The sequence below is a fragment of the Argiope bruennichi genome, chromosome 10 (genome assembly GCF_947563725.1).
Source record: "Argiope bruennichi chromosome 10, qqArgBrue1.1, whole genome shotgun sequence".
NCBI lineage: Eukaryota > Metazoa > Arthropoda > Arachnida > Araneae > Araneidae > Argiope > Argiope bruennichi.
Genome location: NC_079160.1, coordinates 69,383,982 through 69,407,992, shown reverse-complemented (window position 1 = coordinate 69,407,992; position 24,011 = coordinate 69,383,982). Strand labels below are relative to the sequence as shown.

At 29.2% G+C, this 24,011-nt stretch overlaps 1 protein-coding gene across 1 annotated transcript in view; it reads right to left on the bottom strand.

The window, feature by feature from the left end:
• Positions 1-24,011, bottom strand: part of LOC129988522 (zinc metalloproteinase-disintegrin-like batroxstatin-3) — a 122,731-nt gene that overhangs the window by 81,073 nt on the left and 17,647 nt on the right. Inside the window, exons 2-6 of the mRNA XM_056096768.1 lie at positions 14,384-14,526; positions 13,688-13,764; positions 12,779-12,848; positions 7,735-7,817; positions 5,303-5,363 (exon numbers count right to left, since the gene is read on the bottom strand). Coding sequence (XP_055952743.1) covers positions 5,303-5,363; positions 7,735-7,817; positions 12,779-12,848; positions 13,688-13,764; positions 14,384-14,526 — 434 coding nt within the window. The remainder of the gene's footprint in view (positions 1-5,302; positions 5,364-7,734; positions 7,818-12,778; positions 12,849-13,687; positions 13,765-14,383; positions 14,527-24,011) is intronic.

Below are 24,011 nucleotides of genomic sequence, written 5' to 3'. Positions count from 1 at the left end.
GAAAAATAAGAAATTTAGGGAATCGGGAGTCGGGTAAACCGACCAATTGAATTTTTTGGAGCCATTAGGTCATTGGATTTATTTCTATTGGTTTATTTGCACAAGGAATTCCATGTATTAGCCTACTAATACGCTTTAATTTCATCCACAATTTAATGCTTAAATTTTGTTTTCTTGAAACAATCCTGAATTTTATTAGATTTAATTGGAAATAAACACAAACAAAATTTCCGGTGAACCAGTTGATCACCAAAGACAACTAATTGTTTATAACTAGAATATGATGATTTAGTATAAACTAATTTTTAATAAAGTTTTTGAAATACAATTAAAATTAACTTTAGAATAAAATTTGGGGAATTTTTTTTTGAAGTGCTTCCATTTTTAAATACTGCTGCTCTTACCTGTGATATAATTAAAAATATAAATATAGCATAAATTCAATTATCATTTATTAGTATAAAATCATTTTAGAAAAAGCACACTTTTGAGATTCGATGGATTTTTAGCAACATTTTTTTTGAAGAAAAATACCATGAAGCTAGATCATTTTAAAGGTAATTTAACCAAGAATTTAATAAAATGATTTTTGTAATGGCCGTTTATACTGGAACAGTAGTTATAAGAAAGAAAAAGGAAATATAGAAATAATGATATATACGAAAATCTCATTTTTGGCATTAATGCTTAACTGGATAACCTTTAGCACCAATTGTGCTTTGCAAAGCCGTTTCATGGAATTCAGCAAAGCTTTTAGTTCCTCAGCTGTTATTATGTGAATTTATTAATGGATTATTGCATTAATTAATTATCTTTAATTACTGGGTTTATTGTGTTTAGCAAATTTCTTTAGTCTGATCCATAAATTTTCGATTGAATTAATGTCTGGACTAATCCCAACCATTCCAGTAGTGGAAATAGGATTATCTTTAATTGTTTTGAATGTTATGGAAATATGACATGGGAATGGTTTCTGCTGAATTATAAATTCTTCATTAATTGGAGAATTAAGGGAGAATATAATTATTATTATCTTAATTTTCCATTAATAGATCACGTATGGAAGGCAGTAGTTTTGGAAAGAATAGTTCATTTATTATTTTTGAGCATTTATAATCCAATCAATCACAATAATTTGTCCACGCCTTTCACTGTCATACATCCTATTGGGTGTTTCAGAGTATAAATATATGTTCAGGTATAATGCAATCGAGATGAAAATCTTCTCCTATTCCTCTCCTTACATAATTTATGCCTTCGCTACAAAATAATAAGATTTTGACTAAGAATATTTTTCATCATACCAAACAACACATTCCCATTGATTTTCTGTACAGTTACCGTGGGTGTTTGCCCAGTTTAATCTTTTCAATCTTTGTTTTAGATATAAAATATCATTTGTTGGCGCAGCATAATCAAGAATGGTTTTTGCGCCACTAAACTCAACTAAATCAATCAATTAAATCAACTGGATTCAATAAATTGTTTTTTGTGAAATTCATGCGTTTAGACCATATTTTTTCATCTGCGTCGAGTGGTTCATATACAAAACTTTACATTGCATTGCACCATTTCTTTTTCTATGCTTCCTTGTGATTTCCAGCTATTACACAGACATAGCCTTTTAATTATTCTATCATCACTTAGCGTTATGCACCATTTTCTGCCTTTAGAAATTTTGTTTTGTAGTGATTGAATTTTTTTATACTCTTTCAAACATTTATAAGAGTTTAGATTCAGATCATCTTTAGTTAGATTTCAAACAATTTTTTTTCTAATTTCACTATAATTAATGCGTTATTCATGCAATAATAAACTTTTGGGTACCAGTTAACTCTTTGTGCCATATTTTTATTTTTTATTTTTTGCGTTTTAACATTTCACAAAATGAAAAAAATACAAGAAATCTCAAATAAAAACAGGAGGAAACGATCTGATCTGAGCTCAGAAACATGGCTACAATTTACTGAATTGAAATGATAGCAAAATAACACCTTATTGAATATCTAAGTACTTATGCTTATTAGTTACATTCGAGATCCATCAGCGGGATTGTAAAGTGCCATAAGTAACAGCAATAGTTACATTCAAATAAAGATCAGTGTTTCGTAGATATCAGCAGTTGCAATGGTAATTATGGCGATGAGCGAACTTAGCATCGAATTGGCGATTAGTTTTCCCAAAAAACTTTTTTGCATATTCTCTAACAAAAGTGTTATCCCAGAGAAAGCCTTGAATGGCATTGGAATACATTTGTTACCGAAATATTGGCGCGATTTTAATATTTTTATTGAATCTATCGTATCTTCTTTGTCGAATTTTGGCAATTAATCTTTGGCTTGCGCTTAAAAAAAAAAAATCCAAAAATTGAATTTGAGTTTAGAAGCTTTTCTCCCAAATGACTGAAATAAAAATACGACACAAAACTAAAATTGCAGTCACAAAATCCCATACTAAATTTGATATATTTAAGTCATTTCGTTTCTTGAGTTATCGCGTTGAAGTGATTCTGAAAGTACAGGTCGACAGACAATTAATCCCTTGTTGGATTAGATTCAAACTTTGACAGGTGTCTACGTTATAAATGTTAAATATGTATACCGAATTTTATCTATCTCTCTTCGTATTCTAGTTATCACGTTACATCCGGACAGACTCCCTCAGAAAAGATTTCGCTCAAAATTCAATAGAAATCTTTAAATTTGGTGTAGGACTGTATATCAAATTCAAAGCATTTTTTTAGTTCTCTGTAACAGACAGGCAAACATTTTTCAAAAATTCCGAATTCAGGGATGTCTAAAACATGGAGATATGACAAAATTTCGTTTTCGAATTTTTTGTCGATTACAATACTCTCTCTATACTTCGGATAAGAAAAAGTAAAGATTTAAACCATAAAAACTGAATGACCGAACCGTCGCCACAGCAACATTGGCGGGAACTGTGGTTGAGTCCTAATGGCCGCCACCGGCCACGGTACAACCCTCCCAGAAGGAAGTACTTCCGGTCATCGATGGGAGGAGTCAGATCCCCCACCTATTAGTGTACCCTCCAGGGTAGCGAGATCCAACCACCATGCCGGCAGCATCTCATCCTCGTTTCGAGGTGCCCCCCGGGGGTCTTAAGAAAAAGTAAAAAAGCTATGCCTTATCAATTTAAGTACTGTTTCTTTTTTCTGTGGCTATTTCGTTTTATTTTTTAAAAATAATGACAATTGAACACAATTTAATAAATTACATTTTAGATAAAAAATTTTAACGAAATATAATTTTATATTACTGCTGGAAGTATTAATGCTCTTATGAGATTTTAAAGCTCCAAAAGGTTTCCAAAATCTTGGCCATTACTGTTAAGGGAATGCATAGCACAATAAGCATAATTGTACAAGGCTTCTAAAATAATATGAATTACATGTCAATAACATGTTACAAATTTTGAAGTTTAAAAAGAAGATTTTTGAGAAAACCATTAAGATTTAGTTACACAAAACATTTAATTTTAATTTTTAGAAACCAGTAATCACAACAAACCAACCAGTCTCCAAAGGCGGCTAGCCTCTATTTTTGAAAAGATAATTGACCAAAGAATGTGGAGAATATTACGTTTGACTGAGGGAATGTCGTAACTGAAGAATTTCAGGGGAAATTTTATACTGTCCCTTAATTCTGTGTAAAAATCTATAAATCATTGCCTGTTTTTCATTTTAAGTCAATATAAATAGAATTTATACATTATATCATTTCTACATTTTATCCCTTTTTTAAAAATAATAGCCTTAAAAGAAATTTTGAATGAAATACTTATTTTCAAATACTTAAAATATTAAAACAAGGAGGATATGTTTGATTACTAAATTATTACTGTTTAAAAGAAACTGATTAAAAATAGTTTAGAAAATATATTATTTCAAACCACTTAGAAGAAAAACATTTTTATAGAGACTTGCATCTTTGTATTTTATATTACGAAATTTTATCTTTTAAAACTTTTATACGCATAGCTTAATTCGGATTTTCTATCTGTATTTTCTAATCCAATTTATTTGAAAATAACAGTCTGAGTTTGTAGTGACCTTTATAGTTGTAAATATTTAGCAGTTTGACTTCTCTAAGAATATTCTGTTAAAAGGGAAAATTCAGCTGTTATTATAATAAGATTTAGTTCTGAGATACGGAATATGGGATAACTTTGTTACAAGAGTTATATTTTTATTATATTCAGATAAAAAAATTTTATAGGTCAAGTTTACTTGACAAAAATTTACTGCTTTAGAATTTTATTTGATAGTAATTTCAAGGTTTAAGAAAAATAGCGTGATTAATTTTGAATCAGTCTAATTAAAAGTCAAAATAAGTAACTGTTTAGGGGCTTCTTTGCTTTGAGAGGCCCCCCCTCAGAACCAAGGAATCCCTAAATCTCCGGATTTTTTGTGTGGGATTTTCAGAGAAATATAATTTAAAAGCATTCAAATTTATTTTAATAAAATATCTTTTAAATTTTGAAGCAGTATTCGGTGTTTTTTGGACATTTACGAACCTCCCTCTTTCCCTGGTTTTATCGCCAAGAAAATTAATCATATCGCCAAGGTGATTGCATTATATATAATACATCTCGGAGTCTTATACACAATAGATCTTGGCACAATCTGAAAATCATCAAATAAACTGAGGGCTAAAAATATTCATGCGCATTCAGTTTTCTAACAGAATTCCTACTTAAAAAAACTGTTTTCAAATCCCACATTGCATTATTCAATAATTCTAACATATTACTTTTTAATTTAAAAAATGTTTGATGCTATGATAACATAGTATTTAGTTTGATTTTAATTTTTTTTTTTGTCATTTCTTTAAACTATGGTGTTCAAAATTACTTTTACATTTTGAATTCGACTTTTTTATGGGGAAGATCTTATAATAAACTCCAGCTTTCTTGAAAGTGATATGAAATTAAATGTTTTGTTATTTTAGATCGCCGAGATTAACAATTTAAAATTGCTTACAAAGAAAATAAAGTTGAAATCAATAAAAAAGATCTAATTTTGGAAGTTGAAGAGGATAAAGGAAGGGGGAGGCGTCCCGAGACTCATTGCCTAAGGGTCTCTAGAAGATTGATCCAGTTTTGAAATTAAACTTTTTGCCACTTTCTATACATCAACAGAGATGTCTCAAAAATCGAAAATCTCGTTTGGGGGGAGGATTTATCACATTTTGTCATCTGATCTCATGTTTCCAGATACATAGAATGAAAAATTATTTAAATTGATTTAATCAGACTTTTAACATATTAAATTATTTATTACCGAATGGTTTCCTTGCAATGGCTGTAGAAGAAACACTTTATTCTCCAGAAGTATAATTCCTCTGAAAAACACACAAGAAACATATTATTTCATGCAATCGTTTTATCTCTCTTCTAATAATAAAGGGAAACGCTTATGCGTCTGCATATATATTGGAATTGCATAGGAAAGATTATTTAACAAAGAATTATTAAATTCGGCACAAAAAAACTTTGGAAGGTGGGAATGCACATCACAGAGCGATATTTTGTTCAAAATTGAATTACAGTTTTAATTAATTAAAAATTTAAGCGAAATTATGCTGTTTTTTGCGCAATATTTTTCGAAAATATTACAGCACAAAAATGATTTTTATATCATACAAAATTAAAAAGTTGTTTTTTTTAAGGATATCAATTTAACAATAAGGCAAATTTTTCTACATTTTGACAGGTTTAAAAAATATGTTTTATATAGTTTTCAATAAAAGCTTTTATTTAACAATTAAGTTTTCGGAAACATTTTTATGCATATCCACTGAACTTTCATAGAAATGTTGTATTTTTTGATACGAAAATCTATTTTTAACTATCTAATTAAATTTGAAATGTAAAATCAAACACCCAGTTTCCTGTTAATGTTTAATCGAAATCTTATCAATTTTGCTCCATTTCAACAAAATTTGAGGCACTTAAAACATACTAAAGATATTTAAATCTAACTACAGCATCATTTTTAGAAAAATCATTAAAATGTATTTTATTTCTCTAAGCCCCTGCAAATATTTTTATTCTTAAATAAATTGTATAATGCTATTTTTTTTAAATAAAAGTACGTATTTTTGTGACGAAACGATAAAAAGAAAATTTCATGTTTTCATCCATTTTTGCTTATTTCTAAGTTCACCGTCACCTTAAGGAGGAAAGATTCTGTTCCATGTCTGTGCAATTTTATATGAGAAATAAGAAAGTAAAATTCCAAAACCGCGAAAGGTAGATGATTGATTTTCTGTACTGTTACATTTTTAACAATGCTATGGATTTATTTCTGTTAGGATAATTCTTACATAAAATTAACAGAATATATGCAATATTATTAAAATAATACAATTTTGTTAACCATTACAAAAATATTTTTTTTGGGGAATTATGAACATAAAATTATGTCTAAAAGTTTTAATTGAAATTAAACGCTACAAATATATGATGGAGGTTAGTATTTAATGAGATGAATTTATGAACAATTTAAGAATTTTCGCTGAATAAATATACATCTTAATGATTTACATTCTTTAGAACTCAAATTACTTTTACAATTTATAAAAACATATAACATCATTTTATCACAATGTATACTTACATGAATTTATAAATTACTGAATAAAAAATATCATTTTGTAAGAACCTAGAATTACAGTTTAATAACTTCTCAAATGAATGAATTCTTTTATTTAAAAAAATAATGGCAACACAATGATCTATTTTACTTTTAAAACAATTCGAATGAAAATTTTTGATATCTACCATCAAAAATTAAATTATTACTTTATATTATTTATTGTTAAATTGTTAATAAAAGTTAATTTTTTGTATTTTAAAACTAAAGATTATTCTTTCGATAAATGAATTGAATAGAACACAACATAATGCAACTGATTTTGTAAGTAAGTTTGAAATCTGCAAAGTCACAGTCTTTGCATACAAATATTTATACATATCTTACTCCATTATTCATTCAATGATAAATATACTGGGGTTGACCTTCTTTTCAGATGTAGCTCCAAAGTTTTAAGCTGCTTTTTATGGTTGTAATAACATATTTTACAGGTATGATAATATTTAACCCCCTGAATGCCCCAAACTCGTTTCTCGACTGCCTTCTTGCATTAAAAAAACAGTTTCAGAAATCACTCAATTGCAATAGAATGTGCATCTACGAGGTTTATTCCTTTTACATGTGATGCATTTTTCCAAACCCTTTCTCTTGCAAGATATTCTTGAAAGAGTTATCCATATCTCGCAATTCAACGAAAATATTGAAGTGAAAGGAAAATTGAAACACTACAATAAGGCATGCCAAGTAGCCCCATCACAAAGAAAAAACGAAGAAATATAATGTCTTCTCATGTAGAACACATCTATTTAGAAGATCGCATCGACAAGATTGGTATCGAAGTAACATTTCTACTCTATTTGCTAAAATATCCCTGACCATATCTCGAAATATAGATAACTTATGAAATAAGCTGAAAATTGGAATCATATGCAGACATTGTGACAAACCTCATCATAATTATAATGACAAAAAGTACAATAATGAAGTAGTCCCTGTCGTTGCATTCTTTGCCTAATGCATAATTTGCATAATTTTGGATGACAACAAATATTCGAAGAAAAGATAACAGAATAACAAAACAATAGGTAACAGAAGAAAACAATCATTCAATTTCTTACTTAATTCCATTGCAAGTAGAAAATGCAGCAGAGGCATCAGGAAAATTTCTGATAGTGGCATGGTAATAACAATTCTCAGGTATCTGAAACCAAATAAAATATGATTTTTCATGTATTATTGAAGTGATTAAAAAAGGTAAACAAATTTTTAAAAAATATAAAATTCGAACTTTTCAAGTTTAAAGTTCAGTTTAAGTAAGTCCTTATTTCAATGATCAGATTTTCAAATTAAGCATTCTAATTGAAATTCTGGAAAAAATAATGAGGCAGTTCAAGTATTGCAGAAAGATTTAAATTTTCAATATCAAGAACAAATTACTTTATTCTGTTTGAGAATAAATTCTTATTAAAGATAATCGATCATTGCTATTTGTAACGTGTATATGCCATGTTGATTCAAATGAAAACCAAATTCAAAAATATTAAAATTTATTAGTTTGCTATTTAGCATATAGAGTTTTAGACTGTGGGGTATTCGCTAAATATTAACCGTGGAATAACACATAAATTAAAGCATTCAAAAAATGTTTCTCAAATATTCATCACAATTTTTTTCTAAATTTCTGTTAAGAAGAAAAACATTTTTCTAACTAGGAGTAAATCAACGATAAAAAGTAAATTATCCTTTATAATATAAGCTTACATTTCGTACATTTTTTTTATTTACAGAAGTACTTAAATTCGAATTCTTATAAACATTAACCTGTATTCTGCAGAAACAGATGTATTTGCGTTAAGAAAAAATAAAACCTTTGACAGCTGCCATTCGGTTAAAAAGAAATGGAAAAAAAAATTTAAAGATGAATTAACATATAAAACAAACAATAAGTTCATATGTTGAAACAGACGATAATCCCAAATAAAGCAAAAGATATTTTCACATATATTTCCTTGTTTTGTAACAAAATTATGTGATATTACAAATAATAAATATAGACTAAAATAAAATAAAAAGTTTTATTTAAAAGCAAACGATATTTTAACATTTTCTTTCAATATTCTTTTACTTAAATTTCTAAATTGGTATTAAACTTCTGAACTCTTCTTAAATCTCTTAGTAATAAAGAGTACATTGAAAGAAAACTAATAAAGATTTCCTTTCTGTAATTATATTTTGAAAAATCCTTGATTTTTCCCCTCTAATGGCATATTATAAATAATAAAATAATTTATTAACAATAATATGGTTGAATATTAAAAATTGGCTTTTACTGAATCAATAATAAAAGTTTAATTTGTATGTAAAAAATAGTAGTAAGATGTTAGGAAATGTTTTATTATATTTAAAACTAGACTTTAGATATTTTGAAATTACTCTTTAAAAATTCTTGATGGTTTTTAAATATGAATCTATCCGATCTGCACATTCCTATCTAATCTTACAATGACGGTGTGGGCCTATTTTAGGAATGTATTTTAGTTCAGAAATAGAATTTCATTTTGATTTAAAAAATTAAATATTGGAGAGTTAAGGTCAGAATTTTACATTTAATTTTGAATATTTCAAATAAAAATCCTTTTATTTCTTAATCGTAAATTCTATGATTTAGAGTGATTAATTTTTGATCCTAGATTATTGTTGCATTTTTTGCAGATTTAATTAATACAGCACGCAATAGTGTACAATACAAAAAAATGTGATAAACATTTGCCGAAATTCTTAAAACATTTTGTAGACACATTTGTTTTAATTAAGCAAGTGATACAAGAGAAAGAGATTAGAGGAATAATTATTTGTGAATTTTACTGAATACTCACAATTATATAAAAATTCAGAAAATTCGCCATCTATTACAGATAGATGAACAATATAACTATACATACGATCTAACTTGAAATAGCAAAGTATTTAATATTCTTGTTTTCTCATATTTAAAATATACAAAGAGAAAATATTGAAACCATCAAAAAATTAAAAGTCGAGATTCTTGGGTGTACCTACGTTTCAGACCTTGAGTCTGAAAAACCCATTCTTTTAATTAGATCAATCAGTCTCTCTTTGATAAATGAAATAAGGTATGTGACCTTTGCACTAATTATGTCAATTTCTTTGAAATTTTGAACGAAACCCATTCAGAGGAAATTTGTATTTCCGATTGTTCGAATACAAGTTAAAACGGTAACTACAAAACCAAAGGAACTGGAATGATTTAATTTAATTCTTAAACATAGCATGTCAATTATAGATATATATCAAATTTAGAACTACATCTACTAAGAGTTTGACAGTATGTCGGTCTGTGATTTCACAAACATGTAAACACGATAACTCAAAAAGATATTTTAGAAATTTTATATGAGATTCTTTAACTAAAATTTTAGTTCTCTGTTAATCAGTCAAAAATAGGGAATCCAAAATAAATAATTGATTTTTTGTATTATATTACAAAGCACAAAGTTTTCATGTGTGAGAGTCAGAAAATAAAAATCTGAGCACTCATGCTGTTAACGGCCTTGTCAAGGTTCCAATTTTATTCGAGGGGGGAGGGCATAATATTAGAAAGAGTGAAAAAATTTCGGAAAGATCGCACCTGTTGATTTAAATTCGGTTTAAATTTTGAACATTGAACTCGACTATATCCAATAATGATGTAGAATTCTACAGAAAATGGTTAGAACTCTGCGCAACTTCTTGTTAATTTTCTAAACCGAGGAGACTTTGAGAAATTAGATCTTCCGGTCTCACATAAATTGTGATAATATATCGGTGTCTTTCGATATGACCTGACATGACGCCGCCCTATGGCTGCAACCTGTGTACTTCCCACACCCGATCGCTTCGATAAAAGATGGAAAAGATAAATTCTCACACATCTCGGAACATCACTGCGCAATTCAAACTATTATACAGAATAATAAAAAGGATTACAATATAATGTTATTTTGCATATAGAGATGCTAGTGCTACAATATAACAATATTTTATATTTGAAGATACTAAGCAGATTTGCAATATTATAATAATTTATATTTAGTTAGAGATATTACGATTATCATTCAGAGATATTAAGAAAGATTCAATATCACTTGACAAATGAGAGTAGAATTACGATACAAGATTTTTATATATTTAGATATATTAATGTTATAATATAAAATTATTTTACATTTAGAAACATCTAGAGTTGCAATATAATTTCATGGTTTAACATTCGGAGATAATTAGATAAGGGATTGTTACATGTAATAATATGGATTAATTATAGATGCAGTTTCTGAATAAAGGAGTAAGATTGTTAAATTACATGCTGTTACGTTTTGGTATTGTATTCTCAAAAATACTAATTAAAATGTGTAGGTGAATACTTTGGGTTGATCTATAACGAAGACTTTAGACCACATTTGTGGGAATCATTGCATAATAAAATTAATTCCGTTTCTGTTACTCATACTTAGTTAAAACATGCACATCGCGCGTGCTTTCTTGACTGTTTGATTATATAAGATCATAGATAGTGCAAATAGTGCAATTTCAAAAATTATAAATTAGGCAATGTGCTCGATACGGAGAATTTTCACTTATATATGCGAATAAAATTAAGTAGAAGCTCTGAAGTTATGAATCTAGATAAAAAAAAAACCCCTGTTAATACATAAAACGGAATTCCAATTACAGATGTGACTGAAATAACCTTTAAACATCACATCCACCTCCATCCTGTCGTAGCGTCTGGTGAAAGTTAAATGACCCATATGGTAGCAAGATCCCTCTGGTGGAAAGTAGATTGAGTCCAAATGCCTGTGCCCAGCTATATTACGATATCTTCTATATGTGGTATGTCCCTTGATCGGTATGGAGATAACCAACCCCACACCATTTCTTCCTCAAAGAGGAAAGTGAGCACTAATCGTCCTGTTTGGGGGTGATTAGTGCTCGCTGTATCATACTCTCGCAATAGATTCCAACTATTATCGAAGTATGATGGTAATAGATGAAAGTTTTAAACATAGGTCCATTATGTATAGAACTTATCCTACGTTGAAATTTTTGGCCTAAGTGAAGATTAGTGTGCACCAGCCGATTGTCGCCAATATTGCAACCCATCGGATCCCTCTTATAGCAACCGTACTGCTGTTTTGTTTACTACTTTTTGCAATGGTTGAGTTGTACTTAACTACAATTAAATTATGAAAAATGTTAAATTAAAAATATTAAAAAAATATCGATTAAAGATTTTACTTTTGTTCTTTATTATAAAGAAATTTAAGCTTATAATTAAAAGTTATTTTCTTCTTTCTTTTTTTAATGTGAATACGAACAGAAAATATTTATTCTTTTGCAATTTTTAATTGTCAGTATTCGCTTTAAAAAAATCGTCTGCATTCTCACTTTCAAAGACAGCTGCAAATGGAATTCTTCGCAGTTCTCGTAACTCTTTTGGTGTTATAACGGTTGGTTCCCTTCATAATTTGTTATGTCGGGATTATTTCGAACCTGTAGAATGGATGAGGAGCGAGTTAAATATGCATACATATATATTTTACGAGTTAATGAAATTAGGAAAGGATGCTTGTTAGAAATTTTGTATTGAGAATGGTTTGATATCGAACCGGCAGAATGGATGGAAGGTGAGTGGAATATATTCTTTTACAAGTTGATGAAGGTGGGAAAAGTATGTTTGAAATTTTGTATGGAGAATGTTCCGATTGCTTATTTCTCCGTTTTTTCTTTTCTCTTGGTTATGTACTGTTTCTGTTTTCCACACAGTCTTTATGTTCAATGCGCTAGCGAAGCTACTAGGTTCCCGCTCCCGCTGCTAGCGAAGCCGTAGGATGTTTTTTTTTAAGTTAAAAAATTCTGCCCGGTGCCTTCTACAGATGCCGAAGGCATCTGTAGAAGGCACCGGGCAGTATGAAAAAAAAATACTTATCAGTAAAAAGTTCTAATTAGATGGCGGGAAATAGTAACCGTAACTGTTCCGCGGAAGTATTTGTTTATTTTGTCCGCCATCTTTATTGGCGACTTGGCATTGTTGGCGCAGCTGGGTGCACACTAAAATTCACTTTTACCAAATTTTTAAATAGAGTGAATGATTGTTTTTACCTCTTGTAATGCGAGAGGAGGCCCACCTTTTTCATATATAAATTGCACTAATGTTTGTGGAAACAAATTTCTGAAAGAACAAAAACGATAGTTAACATGAAAAAGAAACATTAATAAATATTACAACATAAAAATTCAAAATTATAAATCTAAGATCGACTGCTATTTAATGTCTGAAAGAAATAATTGTAAAAAAAACCTGAAATAAAAGATCTTAAAACATTTTTTCTTTCGTTGTTTTTTAAATAAATAACTTTCGTGATATATCTTTAAAATATACTCAAAATTATCAATGGCATCATTATATGATTAAAGGTAAATGTCACAATATATATAAAGTGTGCATATGCTTACCATCTGACAAAATGCGCTATGTTTACACTGCTTATATTTCGCTCACACTTATTCCATAGAAAAAAAATCTTCATGATTCAGATTTTTGTCAATTGTTATGTGAAACAAAAAGATCATTGTCTTACGAAAACGTGTTTCAAACTTGCACTTAAAAATTAAAAATTGTTGAAGGATGTGAAATTTCAAGAATAGTTTATAATCCCCACTCCCTTACTGTGTATTCTGTTCCTCGCCAATATTTTTCCTGTCGGCAACTTTTAGTTATAAATTTTTCTTTTCTGTTTAATTCACGTTTCCCATGTTTCTCACACTCTGTATATGAAATGGGGTTTCATTTCGTTCATTCGGTTTACTTGTAGAAGCCTCCAAACAGAGTAAATTATTTTATGTCCACATTGAATATTATACCCGAAAAGTACAGAGAGAAAATCCTATTTCTATTTTCTTTTTAATAAGAATAGAAAAAAATGTATGAAAATGGATTATATAAAAATAAAGAAATATATTATGAAAATATTTGAAGCATTTTCCATTCATTTTGAAGATACTACTTACTTATTTAGTACTAAATCCAAGTGCAACTTGTGTTCATAAGTCTCAATGAATAAAGATGTATGAGGTAGATGAGTAACCTTAGGTTAAAGAAAGGGAAAAAATGTATAAAATTAAATTGGCATATAAATAAACTACAAATAATTTCTTTTTATTTACTCTTCATTAAATTCACTGCACTAGAGATGTATAACGAATTAATAAAAATAAAAACATCCATTTATTAACAAAAAATTTGTAAAAATAATCCATCTTTTTAACAATTTGATATCTTAGTTTTTAAAATTGGCAGTAACGAATTTTAAACACCCATCTAGGATCACTAGGTTGACCAGCAAGTTGGTTTGAAAAATCGTATTAATTTAGCAGTCAAATACAATTTATAAAACATACAAATTCTATAAAAATATAAAATATCAGGATAAAATGAATACTTTGTCAAACATAAATGATCAGACTCTGATCTGTTTTATTACGTTTTCTACATTAGTTCAATATTTATAAATAAGAAGTAGCTGCTTGTTGAATATAAATATGTGCAAAATTTTGAAGCTGTGCAGCCATGATTAATTAATGAATAAAATCATATTTTCATAAAATTAATGTAATATAAATCATTAATAGGTTGATTAAATGAAAAATATGTAGCTAAATGCTTAATTTCATCATTAATAATATTTATTTCCCAAAACAACTTACCGTTCCATTAACTGTCGTTGCACGTGTAGAAAGACGCCGTCCCCATTCTTGCCTTATTTGGATTGGATTCACGATCTCGTATCGTGTACCTAAGTGAGTTATTAATTCCTGGTTGTAAGGATTTTGCAGCAGCACACGCAAACCTGCAAGAGATTCCATTTTCACTTCATGTAAAAAGATCGCATATGACTTAGTTAGTTTAGTTATTTTAACGTCCGGTTTCAAAGCAACATTAGGGCTGTTTTGGGACAGACCTCGTACTTTTGAACCACGGTCAGATGACGAGGACGATATCTGAGCTGGCACTCACTCTCCAAACTTCCAAGCCACACCAGTGGGAGGACATTTGGTCCCGACGGATTTAACGTGAAACAGACCCACTTACACGACGGTTCTTCGGTGGAATCGGGTCTCGAACCTGAAACCCTCCAGATTCGAAGCTGTTACCACCAAGACAAGACGGTCGCCTATATCTGTTTTCGGATGGAAGATAAAAATAGATCTCAAAAACAAGAACTATACTGTATATTCTCTGAAAGCTGAAATTCTAGCTGATGACGTAAGCATCGAGCTTCTTGGGTTCTTTTTCAGGAAAATTTAGTCACTACCCTCCAATATCCTCCCTTCCGAATCATTTGCTTTTGTTTCTTTGAATGTTTTTGTAGAAAATTATGTGTTTCTTTCTGAAATAACATACTTCTAAAGGTGAAAAAAAATTAAATATTATTTGTTAGTGACTGTGGATTTTCGGGACACACGAAGATGTTTAATATTTAATATGAATCATAATAACACGAAAAAAAACATGAAATTGAAATAAAAAATATTTTTATCGAATAATATAGAGTTTCAAATTATTGGTTTTTGATATGCACAATAAGCTGAATCGGAATATGCATATAAGCTGACGACGGCTCTTCGATAGAATCGGATCTCGAACCTGAAACACTCTAGTTCCGAAGCTCGGACCTTACCACAAGGCCAAAGCGGCCGCTACATATTATTTAGATGAGCAAATGTTTCGAAATGGCCAATCCCGAATTTGGACTATTTATTTCGAGTTGAACAAGTATAACCAATTTATTTCGAATTTAGATTAACCCTTTGCCCACAGAAAAGTAATTCGATGCATAATTATTCACCCAATACAAGTACTTGTGTATTGCTCCGAAAATATATATAATTGTGTTAAGTTGAATTCTTCCTTTTATTTAATGTACATCTTCTTACTACTCTGCGGAAATTTTTAACAATCAAAATTAAATGAATTTATACGTAGTGTAAAATGAAGTCTCCTGAAAGCGTCTGTATGTTTAAAAGAGAAAATACTCGAGAAATACTTAACTAATTTTGGAGATATTTGTACCATTTTGTAAGGTATTTATTGGGGAATGTTTTGGTATATTGAAACTAACATATAAATAGGCGCATGAAATTCCCTGAATTTATCCGTTAACCTCAAAGAGTACTTTTGCTTTCTAGGACTATATAGTTTCATCACCATGGCGATTATACAAGATTACGATTACAGGTGCCAACAAATAAAAGGAACCGGAAAAAATGATTATTATTATTGGGAAAAAATCATGTATTATTTATAGCAAAAATAAAGTAACCAATATTTGAAAATCTAATTCTAGTCTATTAAAAATAATTTCATTCGTCTATACAGAGAAATTAAACGCTGTGGTAAAATAGTAATAAAATAATAAATGTATTAACGACTCTGTGAAGTGATTATAAAAAAATAAAAATCAGACGCTAGGCAAACTTGCAAGAATTAGTATAAGGAGATTAGTATAAGGAGAAAATTAATCAGATTAAGTTTGTAAAGAAGTTAGCTTATTGTAAATTAATGTAAAGTGAAATCTAATTTTCCTTTCTACTTTTTTTCTTCTATATATTACATGTTTAAACATCTCAGATTTCTTGTAAGAAACCTCTGCAAGAAAAAAAAACGCCCAGAACTAAAACAGTAACATTGCATGAATAAAATGATCTGAATTTTCTTATTTTATACTTGTTAGAAAAGTTCATTGCGGAAAAATAAAGATAAGTTAGTTTTAATTTTTCAAAAAGTGAACTTCTGAAGAAGTTTTTTTTTTCCATAATATACTATGCTTAAAATAAAATCTCTTAATATGACCGATGTAAATGAATCACTCTAAATAATAATAATAAAAAAAAAATAATAGAAGCTTTTCTTTATGCTCCGTTAACTCTTCTCGCTTTTTTGGAAATTTATACAAATAATTATTTTATTTTTCCAGGTTTTGTTTATTTATTTGGATTTTATCCAAAGTTCTCTCTTTGTTTATTACATAGCCAGTGTCACGGTTTGAAGTTAAAAACAGCATAGTCATTTTACTTAATTGTTGTTATATTATCTTAAATATGATTTCTCGATGCATTTTTAATAAAAACAGGGGAATTGATCACTCCCATATATCCCATATTCTCTAATAAATTTGCCATTCCAGAAAATGTCTTGTATGGCACTGGAGTACATTAACCTTTCGTGTGAATTCAGCATGTTTACTGAATCTATCGTGTCCTCTTTGGCGAGTTATTTGGCGATTAATCCCCGGCATTCCGTTAATAATATTCGAAAAATGAATTTGTGTTTTAGGATTCTCAACTGATTGGAACAAAGATTTGACACCAAAATGCACTCGTGGTCACAAAATTCCCATATCAAATTTGGCATATTTTAGTCATTCCATTTTTTAGTAATCGCGTTTACATGTTTTTGAAAGTATAGACCGGCAGAAATTAGCTGGATTTGGCTCAAAATTTATTAGGTGTATATACTATAGATGTTAAATCTGTGTACCGAATTTTATTTCTCTAGTTTTATAATTATACTTTTAACTTATTTTCGCCCAGCCAGACAGAAAACTTCCTCAGAACAGATTTGGCTAAAAATAAAATATAAATCTGCAAATTTGGTGTACATACCGTATACCAAATTTCAACCGTCTAGCTCAAAGCGTACTTGAGTTATCGATGCCACAGACAGATAGAAATTTTCCAAAAATGTGTTTTTTGAACTCAGGGAGATCTCAAGTGTGGAGATTCTTCAAAAATCTCGAGTTCGAATTTTTTTAATGATTAAATAATTTCATCTATACTATGTACATGGGAAAGTAAAAAATAATAATAAAAAAAACAGCTTAAAAGTTTTTGATAAAACATTCCGCTGTATTTTTTAGTTTTTTCACATGAATATAGTTTTTAATCAATCTTGATACAATAATAGATATCGAATCTATAAAATGCGATTTTTTTAAGCATTGATAGTACAAAACAAGTGTGGATTATATCACTTAAATAATATTTTTATTGATTTTTTTTATACTTTTATAAAAGATAAAGAGAGCATATTATAATTATTTTATTATCGATTTGTTAAATTTGAGAGAAACTATCTTGAAAGGTTTTTCTTTTAATTTCTTAGATAATGGTTCTCATTACAAATAACGATGCTAAAATCATAATGGATACACGCAAGGTTTCCTTACGCCAGAATGGACGGAGTGTTAAGCTATTATATTTTCCTTGCTATTTGTTTTAGAAATAGCTATTTAATGCAGTTATTCAGAGCCGTATATTAATATTAAAAAATATAACGATGAAAAAAAATTACAGTTTTCAATTACAAACTCCCATTCCCTTCACTTATCCAAAATGTTTCAGTACTTAAAATAAAATACAATCCGAGACATTCTTTGAAATTTATGAAGTAATTAGCTGTCAAAATGAATTATTTCTGTCATTAATGACATGGTCTTATTACAATGAAGCATTAAATAACATTGTTAATGAGGACATAAATAAATCAAACTTATTTTTAAAGAAATGCTGTTTATTCCTATAAAATGCATAAAGATAATCTCTTTCTTTCCTTTTATAAAAAGAAGAAAAGATGTCTTGGGTCTTAATGTATTTATCTTTTGCTTACTTTTTTATTTTCAAAAAAAAAAAAAAAAAAAAAGAGTTGCCAGATATGTTTTGATTACCCATTAGGAAAAGAATTAAAGCTTTCGTAAATTCGCAAATAATTTTTTTTCATGCTTTTCTGTGAATTTAATTTTCAAAAAAAGTTTCAAGAAACTGATGGCAATTATTGTTAAAGAAAAATTTTTTTCAAGCTTTTTTTTATTTCCGTTAAGAAGAAAATAGCAAATCGTTTCTAAATACTTATAAACATATAACATTTATTGATTCTTTAGTAAATTTGTGACAATCTCGACTTATACATTTTATCAATAATCCTTTAATGACAAAGATTTTATAATTCGTGTATTGTCCATGCAATCTTTGTTTCACTCCGTATCCTTTGATTAATCTTTTTATTTTTTAGTATATACTATTGATATAGTCTCCTTCTATCATTTATCGAACAATATTAAAGGGCCACGGTGGCCTGGTGGTAAGGTCTCAGCTTGTGAGCAGTAGGGTTTCAGGTTCGAGACCCGATTCCACCGAAGAACCGTCGTGTAAGGGGGTCTCTTGCACGTTAAATCTGTCAAGCCAAACGTCCTCCCGCTGGTGTGGTTTGGCATGGAGAGGAGGGTGCCAGCTCAGGTGTCGTCCTCGTCATCTGACCGCAGTTCAAAATTACGAGGTCCGTTCCAAAATAGCCCTAGTGTTGCTTTACAATGGGACGTTAATATAACTAAACTAAACCCAACAGTATTAAGGGATTAGATCAGGTTAAATAAAGAAATTACTACAGAATTTCTAACAATAGTTTTTATTGTTGCAATGAGATTCAATATTTATCATATACTTAATACATGGCTTCCTTTCATTTTTAAAAGATAAAGGAAAAGAATCTGTTTATTATATTTGCATTGTTTCTATGAGCGATAGGAAAGTGAAGTTACGGTTACAATGTCGATTAGAAGTGAAGTTAGCAATTAGATCTTTTACTGGTCAGTTAAGTTTTTAAGAGCATTACAGTGTCATGAAATTTGACTTTATTAGGAATATTCAAATGCACAATAAACATAATAAGTGTTATTCTATTAAAATAACACGGTTTTTATTCTTACCTAAAAATACTATGCAATTGCACGCTTAAAAAATTGCTTTGATCAGACTTTGGAAAGCTATAATATAAGATGGAATTTCATAAAGTAAGAAATACATAACACACAATGTATTAGAAAAGGCAGTTTTAAAGAAGAAATGGTGTCAACAGTGAAAAGAAATTAGTAAATGAAAAACATTACATCTCATTTACACTAAAAGGTCTTGGATTTCATTCTCAAGTTATATTACAAGTGGAATAACAAGAGAAACAATAAAATAAACAGAAAGTAACAAATATCTGTTAAAGAATTATCAAAATATGTTCTACACAAGTTAAAAAAAGTTTCTGTATCTGAAAGATGATATTTAATTTCCAAAAACTATAATTAATTCTGTACTATCCATTTATCAATTAATTTTATAATATTGGGAACTAAGTTGTACAATATTAGGAATACCTTGTATACTAATCGAATCCAACACAAAAGAATATAAAAAAGTTTTGTATATTACAATGTTTTTGGATATTGTAAAACAATAATATACAATACTATTTTTTTAAATTTTACAATATTATGCAATATAATATGCTATTTGAAGTGCAGATGGATAAGTTGTTATTTTTCCATAATCAAAAATTGCCAAATAAGCTTTACACACAAATGAAGAAAAGTATTTCTCATATAGACATACACGATTTTTGAAAACAAAATAAATCAATAAATTTGTCAATATAGAAATCTACTGTTTATGAAATCATAATTGTATATGTAAGCCTCTTACTGTAAATTAAAAAAAAATGTAGAATTTTTTTTTCTTAGATTATTGGAGAAAATGCCATATCCTCGTTTGCCAGGCTACCTTATTCCGAAGAAAGGAAGCCTGCTATAAATAACAAAGTAAATAATATTTGCACAGAATATAAAGGCTCATAAATGATCAGAAGATCCTGATGTAGTTGGTTTCACTTTATTTAAAGTTTCACATGGCGTTTCATTTCAATCATTTTTAACATCACGGGCTCATGATCAAAATTTTGTTTGTATGTAAAATTTGGCAACAACCGCTACTGAATCAATGCTAAAATTTGAAATGGGAATTTCTTTCTAAATAATAAAGATGAAGTCGGATTTTTTTCTCTCTACTTGAATGAATTATTTTCTAAAGTTACTTAGCTTAAATTAGTCCAGAGTTGGAAGAAAATTTAATATCTTTTTTCCATTTATCACAAAGGATATCAGTTACGCAAATTGGATGTGATCTTTTTAATAATATTTCAGTGTGAATTTTGTAAAGTAGAGCTTGCCACGGCTCTTTTTACTCAAAAGTGATTAGAAGAACTGGATGTAGAAGATTCGGTAACGATATAGAAAGTAAACTATTTCACTCGAATTAACTATTTTACAATTAGAAAAACAAAATAGTTTGTAATGATTTATTTATCAGATAAAGAACATTTCAGAATGGAAGATTGCTGTAAGAAGAATCATGTAAGATTTCGAGAGAGAAAACTGATTAAAAAAATTCTGCAATGAGACAGAATGAAATATATCTATTTCCATAAAAGCAAAATGGAACTTTGACACTAAAAATGCATTTTTGCATAGATAAAATTGTAAAATTATACTTATTTAAAACTAAAATAATACTAATACAGAAGAAAGACATGATAATTCTTATGGTTGATAAGAAATTATTGAATTAAAATAATTTGGTGAAAGAACTATGCCTTTTCCCCTCTGAAATCATGAGAGTGAAAAAGATTTCCAGTAAGTCTTCAGAATGCCAAGTTGACGACTCTTTGGCAAATCATTAAGATTCTTATAAAACCATCTTAAATATTGGGTGAAATTGGCCTAGTAATTGACTTGGAAAAAGTTCAACTTTGGTAGTAATTCATTTTATTTTATTTTAATTAGCATTTCAAAACGCAAGAAATATTACGGAGTGAAAAAGACCGCGGATGTGAACTGTAATAATCTAGAAGAAAAGGCGCCTATTATTTCTCAGGATAATGAGCATACAATTCAATAAAAACGAGTTAGTTAAATAAATTGTCTTTTGCATCAAAAATAATGAGGTATAAAATGTTCCGGTAAGACTAGAAAACACCATAAGCATCGTTGCCATATTAGCCAATCAGTGGGATGAAAGCGGTGTATGAAATTTGAAGAGTAATGGCGTGAAAAGAATTTGGCGACAGTACATCATTTTCAAGTTTAATTAATATTTCAAAACTCACAAAATACTATCGCTTGAAAGACTGAGATTTTTGAAAAATTTGAAGTGGAAGGATCATAAGAAAAGGACAATTTTCATTTGGCTGCTAATGACTTCGACTTTTTTTTATTTTCTCGTATTAAGTACAGAAATAGAAACGGTACGACCTATAGCCATGCATGACAAAATCGCGCCAACCTTCTAAGAATTCGTCAAAAAAAAAAAACAAAAAAAAACCGCCATCTTAGATTATTGAATATGGTATTAAAGGGCTTTTAGGTTTGCGATAAAAACTTTCCAAGATAATATTTGGCAAAAAATTGTTTCAAAAAATAAAACAATAGCAAATAGACATTTATCTTAAATGGGATGGGGAAAAAACACTGTAATCCTAAAAAAAAAATTCATCATTAAGATTTTGATAAATTTCCATGTTTCAGAAGACCATGAGAAACACATTTTTGGAATTGATGTCTTTATTTCTGTCTGTCTAGTTGCGCCCGCAATAAATTGAAAATGCTTTGAGTTTAATGGTTGAAATTTAATGTAGTTTTGACTTCAAATTTATAGATTTCGATCAAATTTTGAGTGAAATCTATTCAGAGTGAATTTTTCAGTCTCTTTGCCCTGCAACAAGTAAATTGGATAAATACAAAACATAACGAGTTAGACAGATTAAATTGGACCCACAATTTTTGCATCTTAGATCTTATCAAGATCTGTGTCAAGTTTTGAGTCAAATCCATCGATGTGTTGACTGTCTAATTCCATGTATGTTTTCATACATGTACTATATGCGATAACTCAACAACACAAACATTTAGATAAATAAAATTTGGTATTTAAATTTTTTTCAATTTTTTTTTGGTCGCAGAAAAGGCGTCCAGAATACATACTCTGTCTTCTTTACTCTCCATCGAAGCACAAAATGTCCATGTGCAAGGTTCTGAGGATAAAAATTAGAAAATTCCTGGTGCTCATAACCGAGCTTGCAGTACACTATTTTATGAGAGGAGAAGGGAGGAGACAGAAAATATCTTTATTAGAGAATATGCTAGAATGTTGCGGCATCCAAACTGGTTCATTCTTTGTTCTGCTAATCGTTTCTTAAGCAAAATTCACTCTTTTTATGACAACATACATGCGATTCGCAATTAAATAATAAATTGCATTTCACCCAACTATGTGTTACAAAGACTTAAAATTGACTCTTTCAGCCACCACCTGAGTGTCATACAAACCAGACTTTACCTTGGCCATAGAAATTCTACTCATGAGCATCTATGGCATTCGGATCTAGCTTTAACAAATCAAAGATGCGAAACAGTCTTAACAGAGAAATTCTTGAGTTTCTTAGAGTAATATATTTCAGGAAGACTTGCCTAATTTGATGGAGGTGCTAGCGAACCTTACCATATTAAAGCTGTCTCATTTGCTAATGACATTAATTTCATACGTAGTAATTAATTTATCATTATATTCTGTCCTCTTTTTTTTGCTTCTGAACTTTCTATACTACTCTTTCATATCAATACTGTTTTAAAATTTGTATTTTATATTAGCATGTATTTTGCGCAACTTGACCAGTATTGGCCCTTGTAACACGCAAAGATAATCAATTAGTCAAACTACCAACCGCATGATAAGGAAATCTTTGAAAAAATGTTTTCTTGCTATTACAATGCGGGTGCATTCAATTAGAACTGCCAATCTGCGCTGACTGTTCAAAGAAAGGTTTGGTATTTTCATCGATCAATGCTTTAAATCAATTGAGGGTCTTCCATTCTTTTACGTTTCTTGTAAGGAATAAATTAGTCGTAAAATGCTGTTGGCAAGGAATTTTCAGCAAAAGAAAATCTATGAATTTTGGAATGTTTTGAATGATTCCGGTTTATCTACTTCGAACTATGCAGAGTCCATTTGAAGTCGTTCTTTATTCATATAGTATTTTTTTTGTCATGATATGAAGACGTGCAAGCGTAAATTTTGAAATATTTCCATTAATTCTGGTTTATCCATTTCGAACTATGTAGGGTCTATTTTAAGTCGTTTTTTTATTCATGTCCTATTTTTTGCCCTGATACATAGACAGGGCAAGACTAAATTTTGAAATATTTCCATTAATTCTGGTTTATCCATTTCGAACTATGCAAGGTCTATTTTAAGTCGTTCTTTATTAATGTCCTATCTTTTGTCCTGATACATAGACAGGGCAAGACTAAATTTTGAAATAATTCGATTAATCCAGTTTTATCCATTTCGAACTATGAAGAGTCTATTTTAAGACGTTCTTTATTCATGTCCTATCTTTTGTCCTGATACATAGACAGGGCAAGACTAAATTTTGAAATATTTCGATTAATTCTGATTC